This window comes from Ictalurus furcatus, chromosome 3, assembly GCF_023375685.1.
Source record: "Ictalurus furcatus strain D&B chromosome 3, Billie_1.0, whole genome shotgun sequence".
Classification (NCBI taxonomy): domain Eukaryota; kingdom Metazoa; phylum Chordata; class Actinopteri; order Siluriformes; family Ictaluridae; genus Ictalurus; species Ictalurus furcatus.
Window position 1 is genome coordinate 160,001 of NC_071257.1, and position 27,647 is coordinate 187,647.

At 46.2% G+C, this 27,647-nt stretch overlaps 5 protein-coding genes across 8 annotated transcripts in view; 2 read left to right on the plus strand and 3 right to left on the minus strand.

The window, feature by feature from the left end:
• The window catches only part of ppm1aa (protein phosphatase, Mg2+/Mn2+ dependent, 1Aa), an 8,538-nt gene extending 5,283 nt beyond the window's left edge, over positions 1–3,255 (minus strand). Inside the window, exons 1-3 of one of the 2 annotated variants that reach the window (XM_053620215.1) lie at positions 3,238–3,255; positions 600–877; positions 199–492 (exon numbers count right to left, since the gene is read on the minus strand). In XM_053620215.1, coding sequence (XP_053476190.1) covers positions 199–492; positions 600–857 — 552 coding nt within the window. In that variant the 5' untranslated portion in view covers positions 858–877; positions 3,238–3,255. Of the gene's footprint in view, positions 1–198; positions 493–599; positions 878–2,030; positions 2,318–3,237 lie in introns of those variants that run through there. The other variant, XM_053620214.1, reaches the window with a different exon arrangement.
• Positions 3,256–3,323: 68 nt separating this feature from the next.
• dhrs7 (dehydrogenase/reductase (SDR family) member 7) lies at positions 3,324–6,639 on the plus strand. The gene is made up of 7 exons (XM_053620216.1): positions 3,324–3,725; positions 4,216–4,368; positions 4,534–4,640; positions 4,829–5,068; positions 5,153–5,275; positions 5,703–5,918; positions 6,015–6,639. The coding sequence occupies exons 1-7, from the start codon at positions 3,596–3,598 to the stop codon at positions 6,060–6,062; spliced, it is 1,017 nt and encodes a 338-aa protein (XP_053476191.1). The 5' UTR covers positions 3,324–3,595; the 3' UTR covers positions 6,063–6,639.
• An 82-nt stretch (positions 6,640–6,721) lies between these two features.
• Positions 6,722–13,664, minus strand: pcnx4 (pecanex 4). The gene is made up of 11 exons (XM_053620205.1): positions 13,605–13,664; positions 11,575–12,336; positions 11,103–11,285; positions 10,474–11,015; positions 10,162–10,262; positions 9,847–9,969; positions 9,384–9,744; positions 9,151–9,254; positions 7,937–9,030; positions 7,650–7,836; positions 6,722–7,505 (listed from the first exon to the last, which is right to left on the minus strand). Exons 1-11 carry the CDS (start codon positions 13,616–13,618, stop codon positions 7,254–7,256), a joined length of 3,723 nt encoding a protein of 1,240 aa, XP_053476180.1. The 5' UTR covers positions 13,619–13,664; the 3' UTR covers positions 6,722–7,253.
• Positions 13,665–13,983: 319 nt separating this feature from the next.
• On the minus strand, positions 13,984–17,655 carry trmt5 (tRNA methyltransferase 5). The gene is made up of 5 exons (XM_053620209.1): positions 17,604–17,655; positions 15,510–16,111; positions 15,174–15,298; positions 14,297–14,969; positions 13,984–14,182 (listed from the first exon to the last, which is right to left on the minus strand). Exons 1-5 carry the CDS (start codon positions 17,609–17,611, stop codon positions 14,130–14,132), a joined length of 1,461 nt encoding a protein of 486 aa, XP_053476184.1. The 5' UTR covers positions 17,612–17,655; the 3' UTR covers positions 13,984–14,129.
• slc38a6 (solute carrier family 38 member 6) lies at positions 17,257–25,968 on the plus strand. 3 transcript variants are annotated; one of them, XM_053620210.1, is made up of 16 exons: positions 17,257–18,059; positions 19,797–19,921; positions 20,852–20,925; positions 21,034–21,086; positions 21,275–21,314; positions 21,617–21,695; positions 21,821–21,903; positions 22,037–22,095; positions 22,586–22,645; positions 22,738–22,797; positions 23,244–23,323; positions 23,671–23,771; positions 24,145–24,269; positions 24,495–24,639; positions 24,800–24,894; positions 25,036–25,968. In XM_053620210.1, the coding sequence occupies exons 1-16, from the start codon at positions 17,967–17,969 to the stop codon at positions 25,117–25,119; spliced, it is 1,356 nt and encodes a 451-aa protein (XP_053476185.1). In that variant the 5' UTR covers positions 17,257–17,966; the 3' UTR covers positions 25,120–25,968. The 3 variants fall into 3 exon arrangements, with proteins under 3 accessions (XP_053476185.1, XP_053476186.1, XP_053476187.1); XM_053620211.1 differs by having other exon boundaries at positions 22,741–22,797; XM_053620212.1 differs by lacking the exon at positions 22,586–22,645 and having other exon boundaries at positions 22,741–22,797.
• Positions 25,969–27,647: the final 1,679 nt, after the last annotated feature.

The following is a 27,647-nucleotide window of genomic DNA, read 5'->3' on the forward strand; positions in this document are numbered from 1 at the left end:
AATATAATAAAAACACACACACACACAGAATTATACGCTCTCGTACACGCAAACCCGACGTCTTCACCCGACAGGCAACATGCTGGTGTAGATCGCTACGTCAATATTTACTGCATTTCGATCTTAAACAAATCGTCGTAACGTCGGACTCAAAGTCAGCGGCGTCTGGTGCGTGTTTATTTATTAGCGAGCGCTCACCTGGATCATGACGGATCCCCCTGCGTTCTGGATGCGTTGTTTCTCCAGTGGGTTGCTGGGTTTGTGGTCCTGTGTGGAGAAGTGCACGGCGCCGGCGCGGCTCAGCAGCCCCCGAGAGTCGCCGCAGTTGATTAGGAAGATGCGCCGCGGCGAGATCATGGCACCCACCGCCGTCGAGCCACTCCGGTTCCGCTCAGACATCTCCCGCATGTGCTCGTCGATCTGCAGGAAGCCGGTCCTGATTCCCGACGTGACGCGGTCCACGCTTGGCTCCTCCTCCCCTCCGCTGCTGCCCTGAACGCCGTTAAGATATCGCACGCTCGTCTTATTCCACAGCTGTTTTACAAAAATCTACATTTTGGTCGAGAGAGAGAGAGAGAGAGAGAGAGAGAGATGCTCACCTGGAAGTCGGGGTTGCTGGTGATGTGCTCGAGCAGGTGTTCGCAGCAGTAGCGGGCGACCTGAGAGCCGGCATGGCCGTCGTACACGGCGAAGAAGGACCAGGGCTCGAGGCCGTGCGGGAGGCCGATGACGGCCGTGTGAGCGTCCTCCATCTCCACGCGCCAGCCCTGCATGCTGCTCACGCCGTAGCGCAGCCCGTTCCCCTCGCCATGAACGTTCTGCTTCTCCATCTTCGGCTTGTCCAAGAACGCACCCATCTCTCTCGCGCCTCACACACCTGGAGCAAGGTGAGTAGTGACATCACCGTCTATAGGGGACGTGTCCACCTATCCGATCTGTCTTTGTCTAATCTGTACATCGTTCTACACATCTGCATGTCTGTATTTATCCATCACTCCACCTAACTGTTAAACTGCCCGTCCATCCGTCCATCCATCCGTCCGTCTACAGCGCCTGTTTATCCACCAGGTCATATTTTATACCCAACCGTCACTTTATTCCTCCATCAGTCCATCTCCATCTTTCTTTATCTATCCGTCCAGTCATCCATCAAATTCTCTACCTATTCTGCCATCTACTTAAATATTCTCTCCCTCCATTCACTTTATCTATTTATCTATGTACACACACCCACACACACACAGCTGGTTGTCCTTGTATGGCAGAGATTATCTCTGGTTCACACACACATTTCACTGCACTAAAAATAGCAAGCTTTAGCCACAGTTTCTCTCTCCCTCTCTCTCTCTCTCTCACACACACACACACACACACCTACAGTGTGTACAGTTTACTGTAAACAATACCTAAAATGTGTATTTGTTGTTGTTGACTGTGTGCGTCTGATTTCCATAAACTACGTGTTAATTTTTTTTTTTAAAGATGATTAAAAACGGACTCAAATCCAACCACGTGATGAAGCTTCTTTCCTTTTATGCTCTTTTAGTAGTATTTTTATTCCCATTTGATTCAAATGAACGCATTACGTAATGGTGTGTGTTTTTTTTCTTCTCCCGTCCGCATTCCGACAAGTCCCACCTTCCTGGCTGTGAGTGGCCAACAGAGCCCCGGCCTCCCGCGCCGGATTGGCTGGAAGCCGGTACGTGCGGGTAAGCGAGGCTTTCTTATCCAATCCTAGCGGGAAGGGGCGGGGTTTGTCGGAATACGGGTGGGGAAACGGAATGATTTGAAGATTGTAAAGTGTCAAAATCGGACGGTGTGTCAGAAATAAAGTGGTCTGTGTGCTGAGAAGAGGTCTCAGGGTAAAGTACACCAGTAACAGAAGAAAATAATAACAGCAATAATCAAATGAGTATACTAACGAGACTAGTTGTTAGCTTCTGCTAGCTAATTGATAGCTAACTTCACACACCTCGCACAAAATCCTCAAAAATCTAAAAATATATGTGTATATATATCGTAAAACTTACCGAAAATCCAAAGTGGGTGAAAATCAGCGATAAATGAGAGAAATGTGGAGAAAGAGCAGAATGAAGAGCTGAGCTCAGGCTCGGTGTCGGACAGGAGAAAAGTGTTGCGTTAAAGTGTTCAGTCAGTGATAGAGCGGATCTCCCCGCCGTTTATCAACCGGTTATGCATCGTTAAACTTTATTCACACACCAGAATGGGAATCTACACCGTTGTTAGAGGTTATTTTTTTACTAAAATATGGTGCTGCGCTGCCCCCGGCCTCCAGCGCGTAAACAACCCAACAACGGCCAGCGCCAGGACCCGGATGTACAACCAGCCGCGCTGCAAGCGTCAGACCAGTGACGTCATCACGCAGCAGGACCCGGATGTGGCACTTACTTGCGCTTCATTTTGGCCGAATAGTGTATCTTATAGCTTAAATGATTGTATCGTCTGGCAGGTGATTTATAATATCTGTATAAGATAAAACTGTAATAAACACATGACATTAAAAAAGTGGATTGGCTCAATACGTCTATTAGTTTTTGTGAAATTATGCTAAAAAATTACTGTCATTTTATAATTATTTAGTGTATACTGTTTATATGGTTTTTGTACTGTAAATACTGAGGCCCAAACACTGGTCCAGCATGACAATGACCCTGTGCACAAAGCGAGATCCATGAAGACGTGGTGTGTGAAGACTGGAAGAAGGTGGAAGAACTCGAGTGTCCTGTACAGAGCCCTGACCTCAACCTTTGGGATGAACTGGAACTGGAGTCTCCTCACATCAACATCAGCACCTGACCTCAACCTCACTAATGCTCTTGTAGCTGAATGAACACACATCCCCACATCCACGCCCCAAAATCTAGTGGAAAGCCTTCCCAGAAGAGTGGAGCGCATTATAACAATAAAAGGGGGAATAAATGTGGAATGTGATGTTCAACAAGCACATATGGGTGTTGTCATGTATTTTATATAACAGGTGTCATGGTCAGAGGTGCACAAACTTTACTTATTACTATCAATTATACAATTACAACTACACAATCAGAAATAAATGTTTTGCTAACTTATTTCAGACATTTCTGTAACGTGGTGGCATAAACTTTCATTCCTTAAAGAAAAGGAATTCAATTTACAGAGGATATCAATTAAATACTGTACGTACTATTATTATTATTATTTTACTGGAATTTTATAAAGTGTTACTATAAACTTTACCTTCAAAATCGGCAAAAAAAAAAATACTGGTTGTTGTTTTCCATTTACTTCCGGCAACAGTGATGACGTCATGGCCTCGGCGTTTTTGTGTTTTTTTTCCTTTATTTTGTTTTTGTTTTAATGCTGCATTAGATATGTATTTTTCATAATTTTCTGAGAGCACGATTATTGTTTTTCTTTTAAAAATCAGAATATTAAGTCGCGAAAAAACATCGCAGGACTGAATTCCGGAAGTCTGAGATTTGAAATGTTCGTACTTCCGGATCAGGTTGTAAACTTTGCACGCGCTCCGTGTGGCCGGTCGTTGGTTTGGACAGTGTTTAATTGGACTGTAGCGGGCATCTGATCTGGAGATGAGATGGAGGTGTGTGTGTGCTCCGTGTTATTGCTGTGTGTGTGTGTTTATGTGACTCTGCAGCTGATCCGCTTCATCACCGCGGACGCGGATTTCACTCTGCTGTGGGCGGCTGCTGTGGGGAAAAGCCCAGGTAATACTCACACTACACCCTGTTCAGCCTCGACTAAACCCTCACAGACCCGTCAGTCTCTCATAACGGAGCCTGTGAATCTGTGGCTTCTTCTTACAACCTTACAGTCTCATTAATAATGAATTTTAGGCGTTAATTTGAATATTAAGGTTAGTTTTTCTCACTGGCTGGTCATGCGCATTGCGAAACACTTTTCTACATCCTTCCTGTTGAGACATGAATCACACTGCAGTGTGTGGAGTTCTGCAACAGCCCTTGGTTCTGGTGAATTAATGTACACACTTTGTGAGGAGAGAGAGAGAGAGAGAGAGAGAGAGAGAGAGAGAGAATGGAAATTGAGGGGGGGGATTGAGTAAAAACTAATACACTATTAACACCATTAAAGCTACAGAGGATGAAGGAACAACAACCCAAACATCATTTTTATATGAGCCGCCACATTCATTACTGAAATGTGTGTATATATACTGTATGTGTGTGTGTGATGTAGGCGTGGCTCTGAGTCAGAAGGTGGTGTGGATCACCGGAGCGTCCAGTGGGATCGGGGAGGAACTGGCCTATCAGCTGGCTGCAGTCGGAGCTCGACTCGTGCTGTCTGCACGCCGAGAGAACGAGCTGCACAGAGTCCGGAGGAAGTGTTTGGGTAAACACACACACACACACACACAGTGTCGGGAGGTTTATTTGTGCCTTCCTGTGACCAATCAGCTTAAGAGTATGTACTGGGGATCGTAAAGTTTTAAAAGATTCATTATTTTATTCCAGCCTCGTCATATTCACGATCGTTATTTCCTGTTTTCATCCTCAGAGCGCTCGTCTTTAGAAGAGAAGGATATTCTCGTCCTTCCACTCGATTTGTTGGACCGATCGACTCACGGAGAGAAAACCGAGTCGGTTCTGCAGCATTTCAGCAAGGTGGCGCTCTTTCTGCTGAAATCATCATCATTTCTAATGTACTGAAGTCAGAATTGTCTTCTTTGTGGACACGGTGAGAGTCGGTGGAACCGGATGTTCCACGCTGTCTCTCGACGCGACCGTGTGACTGTGAGATTTTTTTTGTCGTTGTTGAAGCTGTGTTGTAAACGTTATCATTAACGTTGCAGATAGACGTGCTGGTGAATAACGGTGGGCGGAGTCAGCGCTCTCTCTGCGTCGACACAGACATTGATGTTTACGGCAGTCTGATGGAGCTCAACTACCTGGGAACCGTCTCGGTCACGCAGCACGTCCTGCGGCACATGATCCACCGCGGCGACGGTATCATAGCAACCGTCAGCAGCATCGTGGGCTTGGTGGGGGTGCCGCTGTCCACCGGATACGCAGCCAGCAAACACGCACTGCAGGTGAGAGAGGTAGAGATGCATACACGCAGAGGAATAACGAGAAGGTGTTTTTTAAATTCATTTCCAGTTCTGTCTCCTCTGAAGGGTTTCTTTAACTCCCTGAGGACGGAGCTGACAGATTATCCAAACGTCACCATCAGTACCATCTGCCCCGGGCCGGTCGTGTCCCAAGTCGTCCACAATGCCTTCACTGAACAAGTCGGAAAGGTAGTGCACCAACACACACACACACACACACACACACACACACACACACACGCACAGAGTACAATAATGTGGTGCTGTCTGATGTCATCATGTACCCAACATGATGGAAGCACATATTTCTGCCTCTATTTTCCCTAATAAACATCACATTTACATCAAACACACCCTATTTCTTCTCATAAACATCACATTTACATTAAACACGCCCAGTTCCCCCTCATTTACATGAAACACACCCCATTCCCCCCTCATTTACATGAAACACACTCTATTTACCGCATATACATATCATTTACATCAAATGCACCCTAATTTATGCACATATTGCAGATGTGAGCCTCACATCTCCCTCATTTGCTCTCAGTCTCTCCCCCATGTCTCTCTCTCACTCTGCCCGTCTCTCTCTCTCTCTCTCTGTGTGGTGAAGCCGGTGTCTGACGCAGGAGATCAGTCCCATAAGATGTCGACTGAGCGTTGCGTGCGTCTGATCCTGGCCGGCCTGTCTAACCGCGTGAAGGAGATGTGGATCGGCCAGCAGCCGTTTCTTCTCTTCTTCTACTTGTGGCAGTACACGCCCACCTTCGCCTGGTACATCACCAACCTGCTCGGCAGGAAACGAGTGCAGAACTTCAAAGCTGGACTGGTGAGGAAACGGCGTGCTCTGAGAAATCGTACGCGAATATTCCTGCATCCTGATTATTTAAGAGATGTGTTAATGTGGTTAACTTTTTTTTCCCAGGACGCAGACACGGCGTATTTTACCAAGCCAAAGGCCAAGACGAGCTGAAAACCTGCACTGATTAACTATTATAAAACGCTAAATATGGTACTGTATGTAATATATAGTATTTATATATATATATATATATATATTAGTACTGTAGGTCTATACGTATATAAATATATAAACGGATATGATTCTACCTTTTGCTAAGTTTATCCCATATATACACGTATTACCTTTAGATCACAGCTGGCTCGCTTGTTGCTCATCCCGAGCTCCTCTGAGCTAAATCGAATGCAGCATATACGCGTGATTCTAGAACTTTCTACGCTATTATAGCATGGCAGTGCATAGACTGTTTAATGTGAATAATGAATGGAACCTTCAACTTTTAAAATTGAGAGGTTGACTGATGCAGATATATATATTTTGGCTGGTAAAATCAGTGGATGTTTAATTTTTACATTTAATTATTTATCAATGCACTACTGTATATAAATGACCGCTAATGATTTAAAAAAATGTTCTGTAGAAAATCCACATGGACACGATGCTGTATTGAACAAATAATTAAATAAACCAACAACTAAGCAGTTGATTGATTAAAGAAATAAAATGCGCTGTGGGCCACTAGATGGCGCTAAAAGCTGTTTTTAAAAAAGGGTTCATGTTTATGATCTGTTTTAAATGTCAATAGTTAATCACGTGTTTCAGAGTTTATTATTTTTATTGTTTTATTATTATTTTGCTGATTTTATATTTAGCATTTTTTCCCCAAGGGGACTTCAGAGAAGTGCACTAGCTTGTCGATTCAGTTTATTGTGTAGTCTCTGTAGAAAAGTCCCGCAGAAAGAGTGTAAAACAGACGGGGTTAGCATTAAAACAGCTTTAACACTCCTTCAGCATGTCATAACCACAATAATAACAGTGTGTGTGTGTGTGTGTGTGTGTGTGTTTTGAGACGTGCATTAGTGTGTGTTGATGTCCAGCATTTACACACTATCACAAACACACACACACACCCTCCCCCAGCTTCTGAAAATCTCAGTTCAGTCTGTTAGCTTAAACTCCTGTGTGTGTGTGTGTGTGTGTGTGTGTGTGGGTGTGTGTGGTGAAACGTGCATTCGATCAGTTACAGGTGTGTCCTGAAGTCCTTGTGCATCACATCATGATTGTTCCACACACAGATTTGGATTTTGATATGTTCACACACACTGCTCTGTGTGTGTGTGTGTGTGTGTGTGTGTGTGTGTGTCAGAAGCAGGTGAGGTGTGTGGGGCTGCAGGAGTAGATGGGGTAACCCAGCGGTGGCTCGGCGGCCTGCACCGTCAGGTTCCTCAGCAGGAGTGTGTGAGCCTGAATGCTGTAGCGCTCCTCGTCGTCGTTGGTGGCGTAGAGCAGCTCCCAGGACAGATTGGCCCACTGACCGCGCACACACTCCTCACACAGCGCCCCGAGCTGGAACACACACTCCTGCAGCGACAGCACACGGCCCGTATACGAACCCTACACGGGAGAAGGTCAGGGACGGGGTGAGAGAAAGAATGATGGACGGGAAAAGAGCCAGAATGTAAGAGAGAAGGTATAGGGGTGTGTGGGTGTGTGTGTGTGTGTGTGTGAGAGAGAGAGAGCGAGTGAGTGAGTGATCACCATGGTGATATCATGGCCGAGTGAGAACAGGAAGGGTTTCTCCTGTAGAACTCCGTCGTGCCAGCCTCGCTCCGTCGCCATGCCGATGAACCAGTGTTGATGATAATGGTGCAGCGTGGAGTGAAGCTCCTCCTCACTCTCCACTGGCCCCAGAGACGCCTGGTCTATCAGCAGCTTCACACTGTACCTACACACACACACACACACACTTTACACTCAGATCCTACCACGACCAAGGTTTTACACACCTGTGTATACACACACACACAGACGGAAGTGACCGTTACCTGAAAGCCCTGAGGGTGAGCTGATGCAGCTCGGTATTTTCTCGGAGCCAGTCGAGTCCTTCGTGCCACGCTGTGTCTCCGCAGTAAACCCTAAAAACGAAACCGGCGCTCGGCACTGAAAGGTCCATTCCTAACGCCAGCGCACACGACAGCGCCACCTGGCTGTACATCTCCATCAGCGCACGGTCCTCCTGCAGCGCACGACACACGCTCTGCTCGTCCTCCCCTCCTTCCCACAATCCCTCCATCGCCAGCTGCGCCAGGCAAAAACCAAACCATTCGTCTGGGAAGGAGGGCCTGAGGGGGCGGAGCTTGGAGGCGGTGAAAGGGGCAGAGAACCAGGATGCAGGAAGGGCGAGGGTTTCGGAATGTCGCGAGGAGAAGTTCGGCGGGTTGGTGTGGTCGAAGGGGGCGGAGCTAACAGGCGAGACGTCGTCTTTTTCCTTGTCGAGGCTGACCCCGAGTCCGAGAGGCCGCAGCGTCGGTAAAGACGCGAGCGCCATGTTTTCATACAGGCTGTGGATTTCTACGGAGCCCGGAAGAGACGCGTGTTCTTCCTCCGCTCGCATCGCCGTCATCATCCTCCGGATCGGCTTCCGAACCGGGACGGGCCCGAACAGATCGTCCGCGTCCGACCAGTCCGACAAGGACGACAAGCTGCCCCGCCCCCTCGGCGGAGGAGACGAGGAGGAGTCGTTGAAGTGGCTCTGCGAGACCACGCCCGGCTTGGCGCCGTGTGAAGTGGGCTCGGGCTGCACAGCATGCTGGGAGCTCGGCAGCGAGTGCGACTTGACTCGGCGGGTCCTGTTCTGGACAGCGTGATGCAGCAGGATCCACACCAGCGTCTTCAGGAAGTCGGAGCGGAGCTGGCGGAGGTGATCGGGCGAGTCGATGATGCCGGTCAGGACGTTGCGGGCGTCGGAGTAGACGGTGACGGGCAGGAGGGCACAGGGCGTGAGCGTATTTCCCCAGTGAGGGTTCAGGAAGCGCCGGAAACGTCCGGGGCGGTCCAGACGATCGAACGCCGCCTCGAAGACCTCGTCGACTCGCCGGGCTTCCACCGTGTGGCACGACGTCTCCTGCAGCTCCAAACCCTGAGCACCGAGAAGAAACCTGAGCACGGCGCGTCACATCGCCACATCATCGACTCATTACAGATCAAAGGGTTTATCTCGCGCTCCAGAGCGACGACCGGGAAGCTGAGGTTCTCTTACCTTGATGTTGACCGTACAGTAACCGTAGCCTTTCTCCAGAACGCTGATCCACACCACTCGATCCTGGAACCGGCCCAGGAAATGAGAACCGGGAGAATAAGCACCTGAGCTCGGACACACACACACACACACACACACACACACAAAAGATAGGAGAAATTGGATTAAACTATTAGACAAAAGACTGAAACTAAAGCCTGATTGGCTCTTTAAACCAACACAGTGACGCTCACCCAGCGTTCCGTTAGCGAATGCGTGCGTTAGCGCTGAGGCTAGCCTGGTGCTGAGCTGCTGGTAGTAGATGGAGTCGGGGCAGGGGCAGGTGGTGCCCGGTGTTCCTGGCCACGAGCGCAGGGGCCTGGGGAAGCCGACCAGGAAGACGGGCAGTGTGAAGAGCGGCAGGAGAGGAGCGGAGAGCAGCGCCGACAGCATCACCACGGCAACCAACAGAGGGCACAGTGCCACGTTCAGCGCCAATAGCGCGCCGGCCGACTGACGCCGCTGCTTCGTTTCCGTCCACGACGTGATTAACACGGTTAGAGCAAACTTCAGCTTCAACAGGAACTGAGAGAGACGATCAGACACCAGAGACACCTGAGAGAGAGAGAGAGAGAGAGAGAGAGAGAGAGAAACGCACACACACGGGGTCAGAGGTTTGTAATCGTGGTGAGGACACACACTCTGACACACACTCACCACTATGAGCTGCACTCCGGTGCCCAGATCGTGCCACTGCTGTGCGACTCGTCCTCCATCAGCCAGTCTCACCATCACCACCACCACCATCTGCAGGAGAGCCTCCTCACTGCTCTGCCACACCTAACACAGGGTCGGAGGTCAGGGATCAGAGAAACGAGCCACACGACGGTGTGAGGAAGCTTACTGTGGCTGAGTTACTGTTACCATCCCCAAGTTGATTATTTTCCTATAACAGTGTGCCAGTAAGTGTTTTATTCCTTCTGCCCAATCAGAATCCAGAACTCGGTGTAAAAGCATCAATCGAGGACGTACCGCTCTGAAGGCTCGCGTGAAGCCGACAGCCGACGCCACGGTGTGGGACTCGTGCAGGGAAGCATCAGTGGCCAAAAACCCAACCATGGCTAACGGACAGACTGAAAGAGCCAGGAACACACACACACACACACACACACACAAACACAACGTGTAGTAAGAGATATGGACTGAAAAAAAAATAGTAAAAATACAGTTTAAATACAGCTGCCTGAAGATATTAGCAAAATATATCAACATTATTATTATTATTATTATTATTATTATTATTAAGACACCGCGAGATGTGAGTGAACACCAGACTCTCCTCACCCAGGTTAATAAGCACTCTGCGGACCAGTGCGGCGACCCACAATGCTTTGCTGCTGCTCAAGAAGGCCTGGACGCTGCTAAGGCGTTTGGGGTAGAGGGGATTGAGGACGAGTCCCCCGAACATACACGCACCCTGAACCTCTCGTAACACGCGTGTAATGATACCGAGAGCGATGAGGACCCAGCCGATCAGAGCCTGAGGGTCCGGCACGGTGTCACGTGACCCCTGGACGTCCCCCTCAGTCACGTTGCTCCCCCCGGCGGGACAGAGGCGGTGCAGCAGAGCTGCTTCGGTCGTGGCCGCCGTGAGGACGAGGGCGGAGAGCGGGACACTCCACCAGCCCAGGCTTAGCGAGCGAGTGTGTGTGCGCGTGTGAGGGTGTGTGTCGCGATTCCTGCACCGTAACAGCGTGGCGATCTGGGTCAGGTCCTGACTGAGAAGGAAGCCCGTCGCCACGGTGAAGAGGACCACGCCCAGAGATGAGGGGATGAAGAAGGTGGAGATGGAAACGCACACGGAGCACAGGAACATCAGCACCAACCTGGTGGAGAACCAACAGGCTCTAAGGTGAAGGTGTGTTCAAGTACAGTGTGTGTGTTTGTGTGTGTGTGTGTGTGTGTGTCTGTACCTGCGGTTGGTGGCCATAGCTGATCCTCCCAGGGTGTGTATGAGGCTCTGCTCCATGATCCATAAGACGAGAGCGTCGAGAGGAGGCAGCATTCCCAGCGCCCACAGCACCGGCAGCACCAAGAACAGCACGTGCATCACCTGACTGGCCACCTGCAGCTCGGCCACGCCCCCACCTACACACCTGAGTACATACCACAGGGACACGAACATCTCATCCAGGATCCTTAAGTCTCTAAACATGGCGTTACAGCTGAAATCACTGCACCGCTGTGAATGTTTGGAGGCGGGGCTGTGTGGGTGTGGCTTTGAGTATGTGGACATAGACAGGAAGAGTAAACAACTCATACTTCTGTTTATGTAATCCACCTCGTAATCACCGGAGCTCAAATGCTACCTAATGCGTGTTTAAAATGAAATTAAAGCGGCAGTATGGAAAGGTGGGAGGATTGTGGGAGTCGTCGTATGCGTACCTGAGCGCCAGATCCACGGCGACGAAGCCGAAGATGTACAGCGGCCTGGTGAGCGCCGTGATCTCGTACGTGTCCTGCGGCTGAAAGGTGGCCGTTTCCGGCGCCGTGTTGACGATCAGCGAGTATTCGGCGATGCACAGTGTGACCCAGCTGAGCGCGAACACCGGGACCACGGCGACGTAGTTCCCGAAAATGGCGCTCAGGCGATCGGGCAGGAGGTACCATGTCCCGAATCCGCACATGGCCCCGGCCAGCGCCGTGTGGAGAACCACGTTAGCCAGGAAGCGCTTACCCGGGGCCAGGAAGCGCACCGTCTCGGGTCCCGCGCACTGCGTGAACTCCACTTCCTCCTCGTCGGCCATGACGTTGTGTCCCACCGCTAGCCTCTGGACGGCGCCGGTTCTCCGCGCCACCCACTGGGAGAGGGTCTGCAGCGCGGCGCCGAATGCCAGCATGAGCGCCCCGGATACGATCCCAGCGCCAGCGTCATCCATCACCCTGAGCTGGAAGAACAGAGTCCCCACGCCGCCAAGGAGCCACGGCATGAAGAACAGCGCCACCTGGTGGATGTAGACGTACGGCGGGGCACAGTAGCCCAGTTTGAGTCTCGGGCCCCCCAGCACCGTCTGAGGGAAACGCTTCCAGAAAAACTCCTGCTTGTAGTCGTTGAGCAGCGGCACGTCGGGGCCCATGATGAACGCCAGAGTGCTGAGATTCCCACCGGCATCTTCTTTAGTAACTACGATCACCGAGCGCCGCTCACTGAGAGAAACACGAGAACACACACACCAGAGGATCGTGGAGCCGAAAACACTGTTAACCTCCAACTGAGTCGTAAACAAGTTAGGATCGGGAGGAACAGCGCGACAATGCAGACGTGAGACATTCTGAAGCTGTGATTACAACGCCAGAATCATGAAAAGTCACATGACCGCCGACTTGCACAATCTCCGCCCTCAAACTAATGTTCATTCTCCACCAAACAAAAAAAAAAATCCACACGCCACGTTTATTGCCAATGAGCTGCCGGTGGGCGGGACATATACCTACTAGAGAGCATTTCATTGGACGACCACAACACTAGTACAGGATGAGTCCTAAAAAAACTCACCAGTTTAACCGGAAGTGATGAACTATAACATTAAAAACGAGAATATTTTCAAAAGCGGTGCGAACAGCTCTGAAACTCCAGTTTTGCTTTAACTATGACCCTGATGACTGAAAGCCTTCACAGAAACACCATGAACATCTGGAACACTTCAAAGGCCGTGTTTTCATGCTCTGTGGGCGGTGCAGATTAATACAACAGAAAAACACGCACAGAAGTGAAAAGGGTCTTGCTTATATACTGTATGATTTCTGAGTATGAAGATGAAAGAAAAGCTCAATATAAACAAATCAAATCGCATAACAGTTGTTTATTATCAGATGCTAATCTAACGCTAACGTTCACGCTGTATCTATGGCAACAAAGCGGTACGTTTAACCTAAGCTTGGAGAGGGGGTGTACAGAAAGTGCAATTATTTGTTATAACATATTAATAGCGTTACACTAAGCAGCATTTAGTACATTTAGAAAATGTCTACATTATTTAATATATATGTATATATATATATATTTATATATTTAACCTTAAATCGGTGACGCTAACCAGTTAGGTACAGCCCGTAAGATTAGTTTTTTTCCCCCTACCCGTATTCAAAAAAAATCCCGCCTCCTGCGCTGAGATTGGTTAGTCCCGTCCCGCCTCCTGATATCGATTGGCTACAAGGTCACACTCGCGCGTGGCTGTTTCGCGACTGCCAATCCTGGTGCCGGCAACCGGGATTGTCCGAAAACAGGTAGGAGTTAAAATAACGCAAGTCGAACAGTGCGGTACAAAACAACCTAGCTACTTAGCTTATTTGCGAATTAAGCGCATAGGTGCTGATTTGCAGTTTTTTTCTTTTCACCGTTAACAAAACACGGCTCTGAAAAATCATAAAAAATCGAAACATGAGACGTTAGCGTCAGCTTTTTTGTCCGTTACCTTTGCTGAAGCATCCATTGTTTCCTACCGCTGTTGCAGCTAAGAGACCGTTGTGGGCGGGGCTTGTAGCGGGAGGAACTGTCAATCAAGCGAAATGATTGACAGTGGCCCCGCCCATCTATGGTTTAAAGGGTTTTTTTGGCCATTTCTTTATCTTTAAACAGAAATATTATTTGTATGTATGAATGTGCTGATTTTAATTAGCCGACGCAGAATTACTGATGGTTTCATAAAATTAAGTGAAAATATACTTCTTAGTAAAATATTGATCGAGTGATTATACTGCTTAGTTACACAGTGAGCAAGTAATCTTGATTTAAAAAACAACAACAAAAAAACAACTAAAGTCTTAATCAGGTTAAAACAGGGTGTGAACATGGCAGGTAAACAGTGTTAAATCTTTTATTTACAGATTTAAACAGAAAGCTCAAACATTATAATTCAATCTTTGTGAGATTGTACTTATTTTATATAAAACAAAATCATAAAACAGAAACATTCTGATTGTCCATAAAGAGGAGTTTTTTATTGCGTCTCCACGCGTTTCGGCCTCTTTGGCGACGGTTCTTCTGAGCGACCTGGAGCAACGAGAGAGAGGAAAGGGTTATAGTGTTTACGTATAGGGGTGTGTGTGTGTGTGTGTGTGTGTGTGTGTGTGTGTGTGTGTGTGTGAGAGAGAGAGAGAGACCTACCATCGTCCTCCTCCTCCACCACCACTACGTCTGCTCCGTACAGCACATCTCTCGGCATGCTGAAGCTCACACACATCATCTCCTTGTTGGGGGCCACGTTTCTCACCATGTGCACTTCACACCGTCCCTTCAGCGATGTCCCTAACCTGAGCTCGGCTCGCTCCAGCACGTCCCTCTCAGGCTCGTCCTCTTTGGAGAAGCCGTAGACGTGGAGCCTCGGCAGGACGCCGCCATCAGGACCCGGCTCCTTCTCGCCCTTCAGCAAGCCTCTGAACGCGTCCAGGAAGTCGAGCGCCAACGCCGGCAGGTTCATGATCACGTGGACGGCGGACGAAGAATCCGATCTCTTGATCAGATCGGGGAGACGCTCTCGCAGCGGTCCTTGGATGAACTCCCGGCCGTCGAGGTTAAAACTCGTGAGCTTGGACTCCACCTTGTTGAGCTTGGCGTTGTGCTGAAGCCACTTGTAGGACTCGGGGTTGAGGTCGTTGGCGAAGACTGAACAGCCACGGCGCGCCGCTAACACGGCGAACGGCCCGACTCCGGCGAAGACGTCAAACACCACGTCGCCTCGGCGGAGCAGAGAAACGACACGCTCGTGCTCGGTGCTGAGACGAGGGTTCCAGTACACGCGCGAGAAATCAAACTCGTACGACACGCCGTTCTCCTTCACCTGCAGCGCATGAGAGAACGGAAGGCTAATGACAACGAGGCTAGCAACAAGACGCTTCAGTGCCACCAAATACCACGAGAATTATAGAAATATTATATTATATAGAAATACTCTACAATATTGAGGCACGGCGTGGCCTGCCTCAGCAGCCCCGTCTCACGTGAAACACAGTGACGCTCTCCGAACGCTTCCTTTCCTCCTCACCTTCGCCACCATGTTGCTTTCTCCGGCTAACACTTCCATCTGGAAGTTTCTGTAGGTCGAGTCGATGGTGTTGGTTTTGTTCACCACACAGGTAACGCCTGGGTTCTTATCCATGATCACCTGACCTGTGGGATAAAACAAATACACCTCAACATCATCACATTGCAGCCAATCAAAATAAGGCTAGAAAATGTGGGCGGAGTTATTACACAACAACGACAATTTCTTTTCCCCTAACAAACTTTCACCTAGTATTAATGTTTGCTTCAGCTGAGTGCAGAAGTTTGTCAGCTGATTTGTCTGACCCGGGATGGACTGGCCCCGCCCCTTTCTCACCTATCAGGTTTTTATACGGCAGCTGGTGGTCTCTGAGGTTCATGTGCGCGATGTGTCCCACTCGGCTGAACCCTGACGTCACGTCCTGTCCTTCAGGAAGCACAGCGCGCAGCACCTCCTCGCTCTTCAGGTTCTCGTACGTCAGTTGGAGACTGTAGTGTCGGATTGCGGGCTCCACCCCCAACGCCTTCAGCGCCGCCGCCTCTTCTGGACCGAACGACTCGGCCGACTCGACGCTTTGAGGGTCCAGCAGGAGCAGCCGGTGCTCTCCGGCCGTCTCGTTCCCCCCGTCGGTATCGTCGTCTACGACCCGTTTGAGACCCGGCCTCTGCAGCGCCACCTTCTTCAGGCTCTTGACGAGGCGGTTGAGGGCGCGGGTAGGGATCCGTATCGCAGGGACCACTACCGTCTGCGTGAAAGCATCGCGCTCCAGGACGGTCATACCTCGCACAGCAGCGGGAGGGCGGTACAGACCGAGGTCAGGGTCTGTCATGACCGACTGCACGCGCAACACTGAGAAACGTTTCCGAGATCCCGTGATGGGACAGGAGAAGAGGCGAGGAACTCCAACATCGACGAGCGTGAGCAGCCTGGGAACGCTCCTGTAGTGACAATCACACACACACACACACACACACACAAGGGATCTGAACTCAAATAAAATGACTAAACGTATGACTCGTTCTTCATTTCTCACCTTCTTGTCTTTTATTGCTGAACAGTGGAACTATACTCAAACATATTAAAGAGTAACCAAGTCATTTATTTAGAATTTTATAATCTTTTTTGGTCATGTCCGACTTTCGAGGCTAAAACGGACAGCATACGTGACGATATAATGTTGACATTGTGATATACGGCGCTGTGCAAAAATCTTAGCCCCCCCCCCTTTTTTTTAATGCATAAATTTAGTTATAGATGTTTATTTTACAACTTCTTCGTTCCTGAGCCGGTACACTTTCCGAACATCTCTTTACAAAAAAAATGTTTGTATGTCAGTAAAGAAAGCAACACGATACACTTGGGACGAACGTACGTAATGAAGTCTGTTGGGTTTTACTGCAGAAACACAAACACGCTCCTGATCATTTCATTCTAAATCTGCACACGCAGTTCCCGAGACTCAGCCATTTTTCTCTTTAAAGCAAACGGTCACATCATCACACCAAACATGAACTTTCCTTAACTTCGTACTGTTTTACGATTCTTTAGAGTATGTTGTCTAAGATTTAAAAGGCAAACAATGACCTTGAACAAAGATGAGATGATCTCATCTTATGAATCACATTTAATAATCTGGAAAGACCTTCGTAATATCACAGTCTAAAACTGGATTTAAAGAGAAGCAAATTAGTAAATGAATCACATGTAAATGAATCATACGTAAATGAATCACATGTAAAGGAATCATACGTAAATGAATCACATGAAAATGTATCACTTGAATATGAATCACATGTAAATAAATCATACCTAAATTAATCACATGTAAATTAATCACATGTAAATGAATCACATGCAAATGAATCACATGTAAATGAACCATATGAAAATGAATAAATAAAGACAAATTAATAACTAAATAAATAAATCACATTTAATAGATTTAGTAACATTTTACATTTGCTATGTATTTGTGAAATAAGGACAAATTAACCCCATAAATAAATAAATAAATAAATAAATAAAATTGTGATTGCTATGTGGTGTGGACATACTGTACATACGACTGGAAGCAGCTGTAGGTTTTATCGCATTACTTTATTATGTGTTTGAGTTCAGACGCAAAACTAATAACCGTATGAGTATGAAATGTCCCGGATCAGCTACACTTCGGTTTATATTTGTATATAATCCGGTTTATTAAGTGGTGGTTGTTTTAAAGACACTGTAGACAAACACAGACGTGTTAAGCTAAACCGAGGCCCTTTAACTGGTTTATTATTTACACCACGTTTCCTTTTTGTCGGGGTTGTGAAAGATGCACGCGCTGGTTTAATGTCCGTAATATTATATCTCAACTTAACTGAAATAAAGTGTATCTTAAGCGTCTAAAATGTTTTATTCTGCAGTCAGTAATCCTTCACGTCTTACCTTAACATTCCACCGGCTACACACGCGCGCGGAGTTGTTACTTGTACGTCATCTTTAGGCGACTCGCTCCGCCTCTCTCTAGCAGAGCGCCTGTTTCAGGGAATGTTACGTCATCAACAATCGACGCATAAACGTTCCGTTTGGTCATATGACCAGAACTATGCACTTATCTGAGTGAGTTTGTGCAGTGGAGCTGAAATAAGGATTCTTTACCGGGAGATATGTTTGCGTTTTACAAAAAGCGAAGTTTGTTTCAACGATGAGAGGCTTGTAGAAACTAACCGGCGCTGAGAAAGTGTGTGTGTGTGTGTGTGTGTGTGTGTGTGTGTGTGTGGACGGAGGAGTGAAAAAGAAAGTAAGAAAATGAAAAGAGAGAGAGAGAACACAACGGTGCAGAGTGAAGGTGGATATCAGCCTGGTGGAGATGAAGATGAGACAGCAGCACTGCTGGAACAGGTTACACACACACACACACACACACACACACACACACACACACACACACACCACATAACTGTCAAACAGCATAACACGTATACAAATGCATGGAGAAATGTGTATACACACTAGGAATGGGCGATATGTCAAATGTGTGTATATATCACTAAACACACTACATGTCGTGATATCCAGGAGCGGAAACAAACAGGGAAAATGTGTGAAGATGACCCTGCTGGACCAACAGAAACCATCAGAGAAATTCTAATGGTTTCCACTACAAATACCATTACAAACCATCAGCTAAAACCATTACCATTATTGGTCCGTAATGGTATCCACTAGACATAACATGCCACCAATAGAAGGCAACACATTACCAGCAGAGACCCACAGGGACCATTACAGTGTCCATTAAAACCAATACGATTCCCATTCAAACCATTACAAATTCTACAAGGGATTGTATTGGGTTTTTTTTTTCCCAGCAGGGGAATCATGACGAGATGTAGAGGACTGCGCCGAGTTTTTCACACTTTTCCCCGTCCGTGTTGCGTTTTTGATCCTGATATCAGATCTCTGAGTATCACAGTAAACCAGAGGCTCTTTTATAAAAGCTTCGGTGTGGTGCTGTGAGGAACGACGACGTGTGCGATCAGAAACTGATCCAGGGATCTTAAAGCATCAGATCTTGTGGATCAGCTCTCTCGAGCCAGTCGATCAGATCAGTACAGCCCTTATATGTGTGTTCTCTCTGAGGAGGATGATTCGTGGAGGTTTTACTCAGCGCTCTGTGGTCACTGCAGTCACATGCCTGTCTTGTGCACTTTGCTCTTTTTTTCCCGCAGTCGTTTATGCTGACGTCTCAGTTTTGTCTGCTGTGTGTGTGGTGTGATCATGAGTTGTTTTAAAAACCCTGTGATACTAAAAGACAACCAGGTCAAATAGTTGCTGTGTTTGTGTAATGAAGAATGTCCTGCGTTCCTCTTTAGCACGAGGCCGAGATAAAAATACAGTCTCGCAATTCTCTTTACTGTAATGCTAACACTACTACTCCTATTAATAATAATAATAATAATAATAATAATAATAATAATAAGAGACAGTACTGATCTGATACGACAAGAAGTCTTTTATTGTCATTGCACAGGTAACAAAATTTAGTTTAGCAGCAATCCAAGCAAAGAAAAGAAAAATAAAATGCACCATATAATACAAGACAATATGCAATGGAATGGAAGTGTATAATATAATATAATATATAATATACATGATTTGTATACAAGCAAAACAGATAGTGGATCGGATTTCAGGGGAGGAAAATAATCCTGTAACGAATGGAAATTGCTTCATCATAAGTCATTTTAACGCATAGCAGTTTTTAAAATAAATATTGGATAGGTATTGATATTATCCGACACTCATGATTTCAATATTAGTATTGATATTTGGATGAAAGAAAACATGTTATTGTGCCAGCTCTACTACTACTAATAATAATAATTTAACAATAACAACAAGAAGAAGAATGATGAGATGCTTTTCATGAGAAAGACACATGAACACGTCTGCTTCAGTTTTCTCCTGAATAAGAAAAACATTTAGAGACGCACTGTTGTCGTGAATACTGTACTGTGTTTGTGATGCTCTCTCGCTCTCTCTCACTTTCTCTCCTCTCTCTCTCTCTCTCTCTCTCTCACTCTCACTTTCTCTCCTCTCTCTCTCTCTCTCTCTCTCTCTCTCTCTCTCTCTCAGGATGTTCGGGTCTCCACGGGTTCCTCCTTCACATTCTCTGTGTTTAATCTGATGAACGCCATCATGGGAAGCGGGATCCTGGGACTAGCCTACGCCATGGCCAGCACCGGCATCGTGGGCTTCAGGTGAGGCTTTAAAACCTCCTGCTTTACTGCATTAAACCTCGCAGAAGATGGACAGCTTTATGAGATGAGATTACCGGCAGCTCTAAATTCACAATAGAATTTTCTATATTTCTGCATAAATACGACCTAAAACATCATCCGATTTTCACACAAGTCCTGAAAGTAGACAAAGAGAACCCGATTAAACAAACGAGACAGAAATGTTACACGTGGTCATTTGTACACGATCTGTCTGACTGTGGATGGGTGGAGTCCAAACTCTTCAGAGATGCTTCTGTGACCTTTTCCAGCCTGATGAGCGTCAGCACCACTTTTTCGGAGGTTCTCAGAAATCTCCTTTGTTCGTGCCGTGATCCACTTCCACAGACACGTGTAGTGAAGATCAGACTCTGATAGATCCCTGTTCTTTAAATAAAACAGATCGCTCACTCACTCACACCTGATCGTCATCCCACTGACTGAAAACACCTGACTCTAATCTCACCTTCAGATCAACTGCTAGTCCTAGGGGTGCACATACTTTTACCCCTCACAGCTATGTAATACTGGATCATTTTCCTCAATAAATAAACGACCAAGTGTAATATTTCTGTCTCGTTGGTTTAACCGGTTCTCTTTATCTACTTTTAGGAGTCGTGTTTAAGTCTGATGATGTTTTAGATCAGATTTATGCAGAAATATAGAATATACTGTAGTGTAATATTTATTGTCGTGTCTGTCGGCCGGTGTGCGTTTAAACGGACGAGAGCTTTGAGCTGAATGTAAATATGTGGATATAATATTTTTATTCATATAGCAGCATACAGAGACAGGACAACCCTAACATATCCCTAAACTAATCTTCACACACACACACACACACACACACACACACACACACACACACACACACACACACACTGTGTTAAACTGCCTGTGTGTTCTGTGCAGTATTTTGTTGTTGCTGGTCTCCAGTTTGGCCGCCTGCTCCATCCACCTCCTGCTCACACTGTGTGACCAGACAGGTGACGTGACCTTTAACCCTCACCTGGGGCAGGGATCTCGAGGCAGTTGTTAAGAATGAGCTGTAATGCGTTAATAAATTGTTTATTTATGTTTATCTATGCGTGTAGACGTGACCTCGTATGAAGGACTGGGAGAGAGAGCCTTCAGCAAAGCCGGAAAGGTGAGCAGATTAGTCACAGAAGTGCTCACTAGCCTTCTACGCCCTCTCTAGTCCACGTTATATCTAACAGGGAGTGATTTGGGGCATAGCGCTGCGTGGGTTACGACACTACAGCTCTTTATTTATCTCTTAGTGTTTGTTTCTCTCTCTGTGTGTGTGTGTGTGTGTGTGTGTGTGTGTGTGTGAAGGTGCTGGTGGCGTGTACCATCCTGATCCAGAATATTGGTGGTAAGGAGTGAAAGTGAGAACACACACACACACACACTCTCACTCAAACACTCTCTCTTTCTCACATGATGCTCATATACACTCAAGCACATGCACACACTCTTGCTCTCTCTCACACACACACACACACATGCACTCACTCACACACAGACAGACTGTAGTTTAGGTGAATGTAAATATTGGCTTAAATCTAAAGCATTGTTACGCAGCTCTGTGTGTGTGTATGTGTGTGTGGGGGGGTGTTTAGTCGTTATGTTCTCTCTCTCTCTCTCTCTCTCTCTCTCTCTCTCTCTCTCTCTCAGCCATGGCTTCTTACATGTTCATCCTAAAGATAGAGCTTCCTCCCACCATCAGCGGCTTCCTGGGAGCAGAGCATTCTGGGTAAATTTCCCCTTTTATCATTACAGACTTGAGGGATTTTACAGATTGTTTAAACACAGTAAAGTTTCTATATGATGGGGTGTGTGTGTGTGTGTGTGTGTGTGTGTGTGTGTGCGCGCGTGCAGTGTGTGGTATGAGAACGGTGTGGTGTTATTGATCCTGGTCACGGTGTGTGTGGTGTTTCCTCTCGCTCTGCTGCCCAAAATTGGTAAGTCACCACACAACAAGTGTGTGTGCGTGTGTGTTAGCTTTAGCTTTATGATTAGCTGTGCTCTGTATCGTGTGTGTGTGTGTGTGTGTGTGTGTGTGTGTGTGAACTCTTCTCTGATTTGTTCTGGCAGGTTTCCTGGGTTACAGCAGCAGTCTGTCGTTCTTCTTCATGCTGTTTTTTGCCGTAGTGGTGAGTGTATTTCACTCCGCAGCTACCAGTGATGACAGTTGTTTTATTTATTAAACGACACGTCGTACTTTTTATCCCTTTATAGTTACATTTAATGCTGTGGACGGCCGGTGAAGCAAGTTCGTTCCTGTTCTCGCTTACGTTACAGCAGCTGTAAACACTCGTTCCCTCACCAGCCTCTTACTGTTCTTTTGAACAGCCTTACTGTCCATTACGAAGCGCCGACACTGGAGACTCCTTCCTTAAATAAACGTCTCCTTAGTGAACATTTCACCACGTTTAATCCGTTTATGTGGCGCGTCTGCCAGACGGGTCCCTGTGAACGGGCGGTTGCTATAGAAACGATAGCGTATAAGAGCAAGCGCGTTAATATAAACCTGCGCTACTGTCAGAGCCGCTGTTCTAGAAAACTAATCACCACCTCCTGACCAATCAGAGTGCAGGATTCAGTAGATATTTAGTCACTGATGGATCGGTTTGTTGTGTTCAGGTGGTGGTGAAGAAATGGTCAGTTCCATGTCCACTGCCCAACAACTCCACTCTCACTCTGGTAATACACACACACACACACACACACACACACAAACTCGCATATTTTTGTTTTTAATTTGCGTGTGTGTGTGTGTGTGTGTGTGTGTTTAGCAGATCTCTAACTCGTCTGTGTCTGACTGCAGCGCTCGTCTCTTCATCTTCTCCAGTAAGGTGAGACTCTCTCTCTCACACACACACGGTGAGATGGACAAAGAGATATATAGAGTGACAGAAGAGGGAGATGGATAAATAAGTGGAGAGATGGAGAGATAAATGAAGATGAGGAGGAGAGAGAGATATTCTTGTTTAATTTATTTTCATTTATTATTGCTAGTGCCAGTTCTTTTTCTTTCTTTCTTTCTTTCTTTTTCTTTGCTGAGAGGGAGAAGAACAGATTGGTGGATAGATAAACACAGACGGAGGGATTTATAATTGTTTGAGTGACAGATGTGTGTTTTTATTAAAATCCTCCTCACAGCACGGACATTAGACGATAATATTAGCTTTAATATCTCATCTCATCATTCTTTTAATAATATTATTCCAAACTCTCACACTGGACGAGTATTAACACATTCCTGCGTGTGTGTGTGTGTGTGTGTGTGTGTGTGTTTCAGAGCGCGTATGCCGTCCCCACTATGGCGTTCTCCTTCTTGTGTCACACTGCAATCCTGCCCATTTACTGTGAGCTCCAGCGGTCAGTAAAACACACACACACACACACACACACACACACACATACACACACACACACACACACTAATATACATCAGAAACATTTCCACAGGAAAAAAAAACAGCCAAATTTGACAAGAGACCGTACTTTTATGCAGATGAGGACTCCTTGGGGGCGGAGCTTGGTGTAATGAACATCACTGATTGGTCAAGCACAAAATGACCAGCTGGCTAGTTCTAATAAACTAGTGTTTTTAAACCCGTGTTTTATAAATCCGATGACTACAGTTACAGTCTAAATAATTAGCCTCTGTCTTCACATAGCTTATGGTTGCCTAGCAACACTGTTTAAATCTCATCCTCTTTCAGACCCACTAAGCGGAGGATGCAGAACGTGGCCAATGTGAGCATCTCTCTCAGCTTCCTGGTCTACCTGGTCTCCGCCCTCTTCGGCTACCTCACCTTCTACGGTAAGAGAGGCGAATAAATAACGTGTATCATGAATATTTATAAATGATTTATGTGATCTAATAAATTCATAATTTTGAATTATTTGTGAATACTGTGAATTAGCACTGTAAATTAATTCATTAATGACACGTTTTCTTTATTTTTTCATTTGTTTGTTTGTTCATTTATTTAATTCATAGATTGTTGTTGTTATTATTATTATTATTAGTAGTAGTAGTATTGTGGAAGCTTGCTAGTTCCAAATATACATGCGCTTACAAAACCTTTTTAAACTTGTTGATCACATCAATCACATATGTCTGTCTGTGTTTGTGTGTGTGTGTGTGTGTGTGTGTGTGTGTGTGTGTGTGTGTGTGTGTGTGTGTGTTTCAGGTCAGGTGGACTCTGAGTTGTTGCGAGGGTACGGTGTTTACCTGCCACGTGATGTGTTGGTGATGTCGGTGCGTCTTGCGATCCTATTGGCCGTGCTGCTCACTGTGCCGCTCATCCACTTCCCCGTGAGTCTCGACTTCATGTACAGAGCTGAAAGACCCTCACCTGGCTCACGTCTCTGTCCCGCTGTCATCCTCAGAGCGGCTTCATTTATATTACATCATAGTTATAATCACAGGATATACAGTCAACAGGCTCCTACTGGCTATTGCTTAGAGCTAATTTGCATATGGATCTCTCTCTCTCTCTCTCCCCCTCTCTCTCTCTCTCTCCCCCCCCCCCCCCCCCAGGCCCGTAAAGCGGTGTTAACATTATTCAGAGGAGAGAGACCCTTCTCCTGGCTGTCTCACTGTGTCTCCACATTTGTCCTCCTCCTGATCATCGAGCTGCTGGCCATCTACGTCCCCGACATCAGGAACGTCTTCGGAGTCGTGGGTGAGTGAGTGAGTGTGTGTGTGTGTGTGTGTGTGTGTGTGTGTGTGTGTGTGTGTGTGTGTGTGTGTGTAGTAGTAATAATTTCTAGTAACTTTACTGTTTATTCTGTGTGTGTGTGTGTGTGTGTGTGTGTTTGTGCGCACACGTGTGTTCTCTCCAGGTTCCACTACCTCAACCTGCTTGCTGTTTGTGTATCCCGGTCTGTTTTATTTGCGTGTCAGTAATGACCACATCAGATCTTTCACATCAATCGGGGTGAGAATGAACGAACACACACACACACACACACACACACACACACACACACACACACACACACATATATATATATATGAGAACGTTAACTCATATTGCTGTAAAAAGTAAAATCTCTCCCCTGACCCATCCCCCCCCCAGGCTGTTGCTCTCGTGATATTTGGTGTGTTTGTGGGTTTGCTGAGTCTGTCAGTCATCATCGTTTCCTGGGCACAGGCATCCTGACCTTGACCTTTTGACCTCTGACCTCTGCTTCCAGTCCTGCAAACATTTGCACAGTTACATCAACACTGAACAGATACATTTAAAGAGGAACTATTTTGAGTGGAACATACAGTTTACACTTAATTGGACAGGGGGACAGTTATTACTGTAACACAGAGAAAGCTTTACGCGATTAGACATAGCGACCGATATTTCCTCAGCACAGTTTACAATCTTAGACAAGGGGACAATTATTACTGTAACACACAGCGACAGGGGGAGCATTATTACTGTAACACACAATTATAGGGGACCATTATTACTGTAACACACAGCGACAGGGGGACCATTATTACTGTAACACACAGCGACAGGGGGACCATTATTACTGTAACACAGTGACAGGGGACCATTATTACTGTAACACACAGTGACAGGGGACCATTATTACTGTAACACACAATTACAGGGGACCATTATTACTGTAACACACAGTGACAGGGGACCATTATTACTGTAACACACAGTGACAGGGGGACCATTATTACTGTAACACACAGTGACAGGGGACCATTATTACTGTAACACACAATTACAGGGGACCATTATTACTGTAACACACAGTGACAGGGGACCATTATTACTGTAACACACAGTGACAGGGGGACCATTATTACTGTAACACACAGCTTTACCAAAGATGTTTTGGCTAGGATCAAGATATAATATACGATTATATATATAACAACATCTTTATAAAGGAGTAAATTATTTATACATCAATGTTATTGAACCTTATGTGTTGAATATTGAAGTAAATGCCACTGATTATTATTGCACTAAATAAATATTGCACATTGCAAAAATGTATATTTTGCTGATATATATCTGCTGCTCGTGTTTTAATATTAATATCTCTCTCTCTCTCTCTCTCTCTCTCTCTCTCTCTCTCACACACGCACACACACACACACACACACACACACACACACACAGTGGCTGAAACTCGAATTTCAATATTTAACACAGTTTTTAATGTTGATGTAGAAGTAATCTGCTGCTCGGCCGAGAAAGGTTTATTCTCAATATTTATATACATCTAATCGTTTCCTAAAGTGTGTGTGTGTGTGTGTGTGTGTGTGTGTGTGTGTGTGTTTACTGAATATTAAAAGGGAAATGCTGGTTTTTGTATAATTCGTGTCTGTTTGGTTTTGATTTGAGATTTTATTTAATTTCTTCAGGATCTTCTGTGGGCAGGCGGAGAGAGAGACCGTAAAACACATTAAATATGAGGACCGTTATTACTGTAACACACATCAAGCAGGGGGAAAGTTATTACTGTAACACTAGACAGAGGAACCATCATTATTCCTGTAACACGAGGGAACCGTTATTAGTGCAACACGCATTAGACAGGGGGACCGTATTTACTGTAACACTCATTAGCCAGGGGGACCGTATTTACTGTGACACACATTTCATTAAAGGTCATCGCTGGTGTGTCAGCTGATTAAATGATTCACATCCTTTTTATACGTGTTTCATCAATTGTGCTTTAATATCCTGCCACGCGGGGGCGGTGTAATGATCATCTCTGTCTAATAGCAGGCCTTGTGAGAGGCCGCTGCACTGCATTAAATTTTAAAAATTTTAAAATACTACAATAATACACTACACTGTCGGGGAAAAGTTCCATCTGGCATCCTAAAAGCTCATTTGAAATGAGTGGATATTTTCAAAAATAAAATAAAATCACAATAAAACATCAAACAATGTGTTAATAATGTGTTTTCAATACAGTACAGGCTGAACGGAATTTTCAAATGAACTTTCCATAGTGTCCCAACTTTTTCGGAATTGGGGTTGTAAAAGAATTCCTGAGGAGCCCATTTTTCTATCTGCACTGGTGATGCATATTAGGAGGGAAATGTACTCCGTTCAAAATGGGTTCTTCAAGAGTTCTTTTAGAGTTCTGTTCTCATCCCTTCTGTTCTCCCTGTTTCTGTTTCTCCTTGTTCTGTTCGGCTGTAGCCCTGCCCCTAGCCCTGTCCCTGTCCCTGCCCTGCCCAAACTCACAAAACCAGTGGCCTGGGGGATGTCATTTTACATGTTGGTCAGTGAAACGGCAAATTAGGTGGTTAGATAGTTATGAAATCTCCCAGTATCTCAGGCAACAGACTGAAGTCTGGATCACATGTCTACCGGATCACATGTCTACCGGATCACATGTCTACCGGATCACATGTCTACCGGATCACATGTCTACCGGTCCACCTGTCTACCAGTCCACCTGTCTACCAGTCCACATGTCTACCAGTCCACCTGTCTGTCAGTTCACCTGTCTGTCAGTTCACCTGTCTGTCAGTTCACCTGTCTACCAGTCCACCTGTCTGTCAGTCCACCTGTCTATCAGTCCATCAGTCCACCAGTCTACCCACTACCAGTCCAAGGTCTCTGTGGGATTTAAAAATAGCCCATAGCAGCAGAGTTGCCAGATGTAAACAATTCCATCCCATTTCCACATATGACTACAATACATAGCATTATAT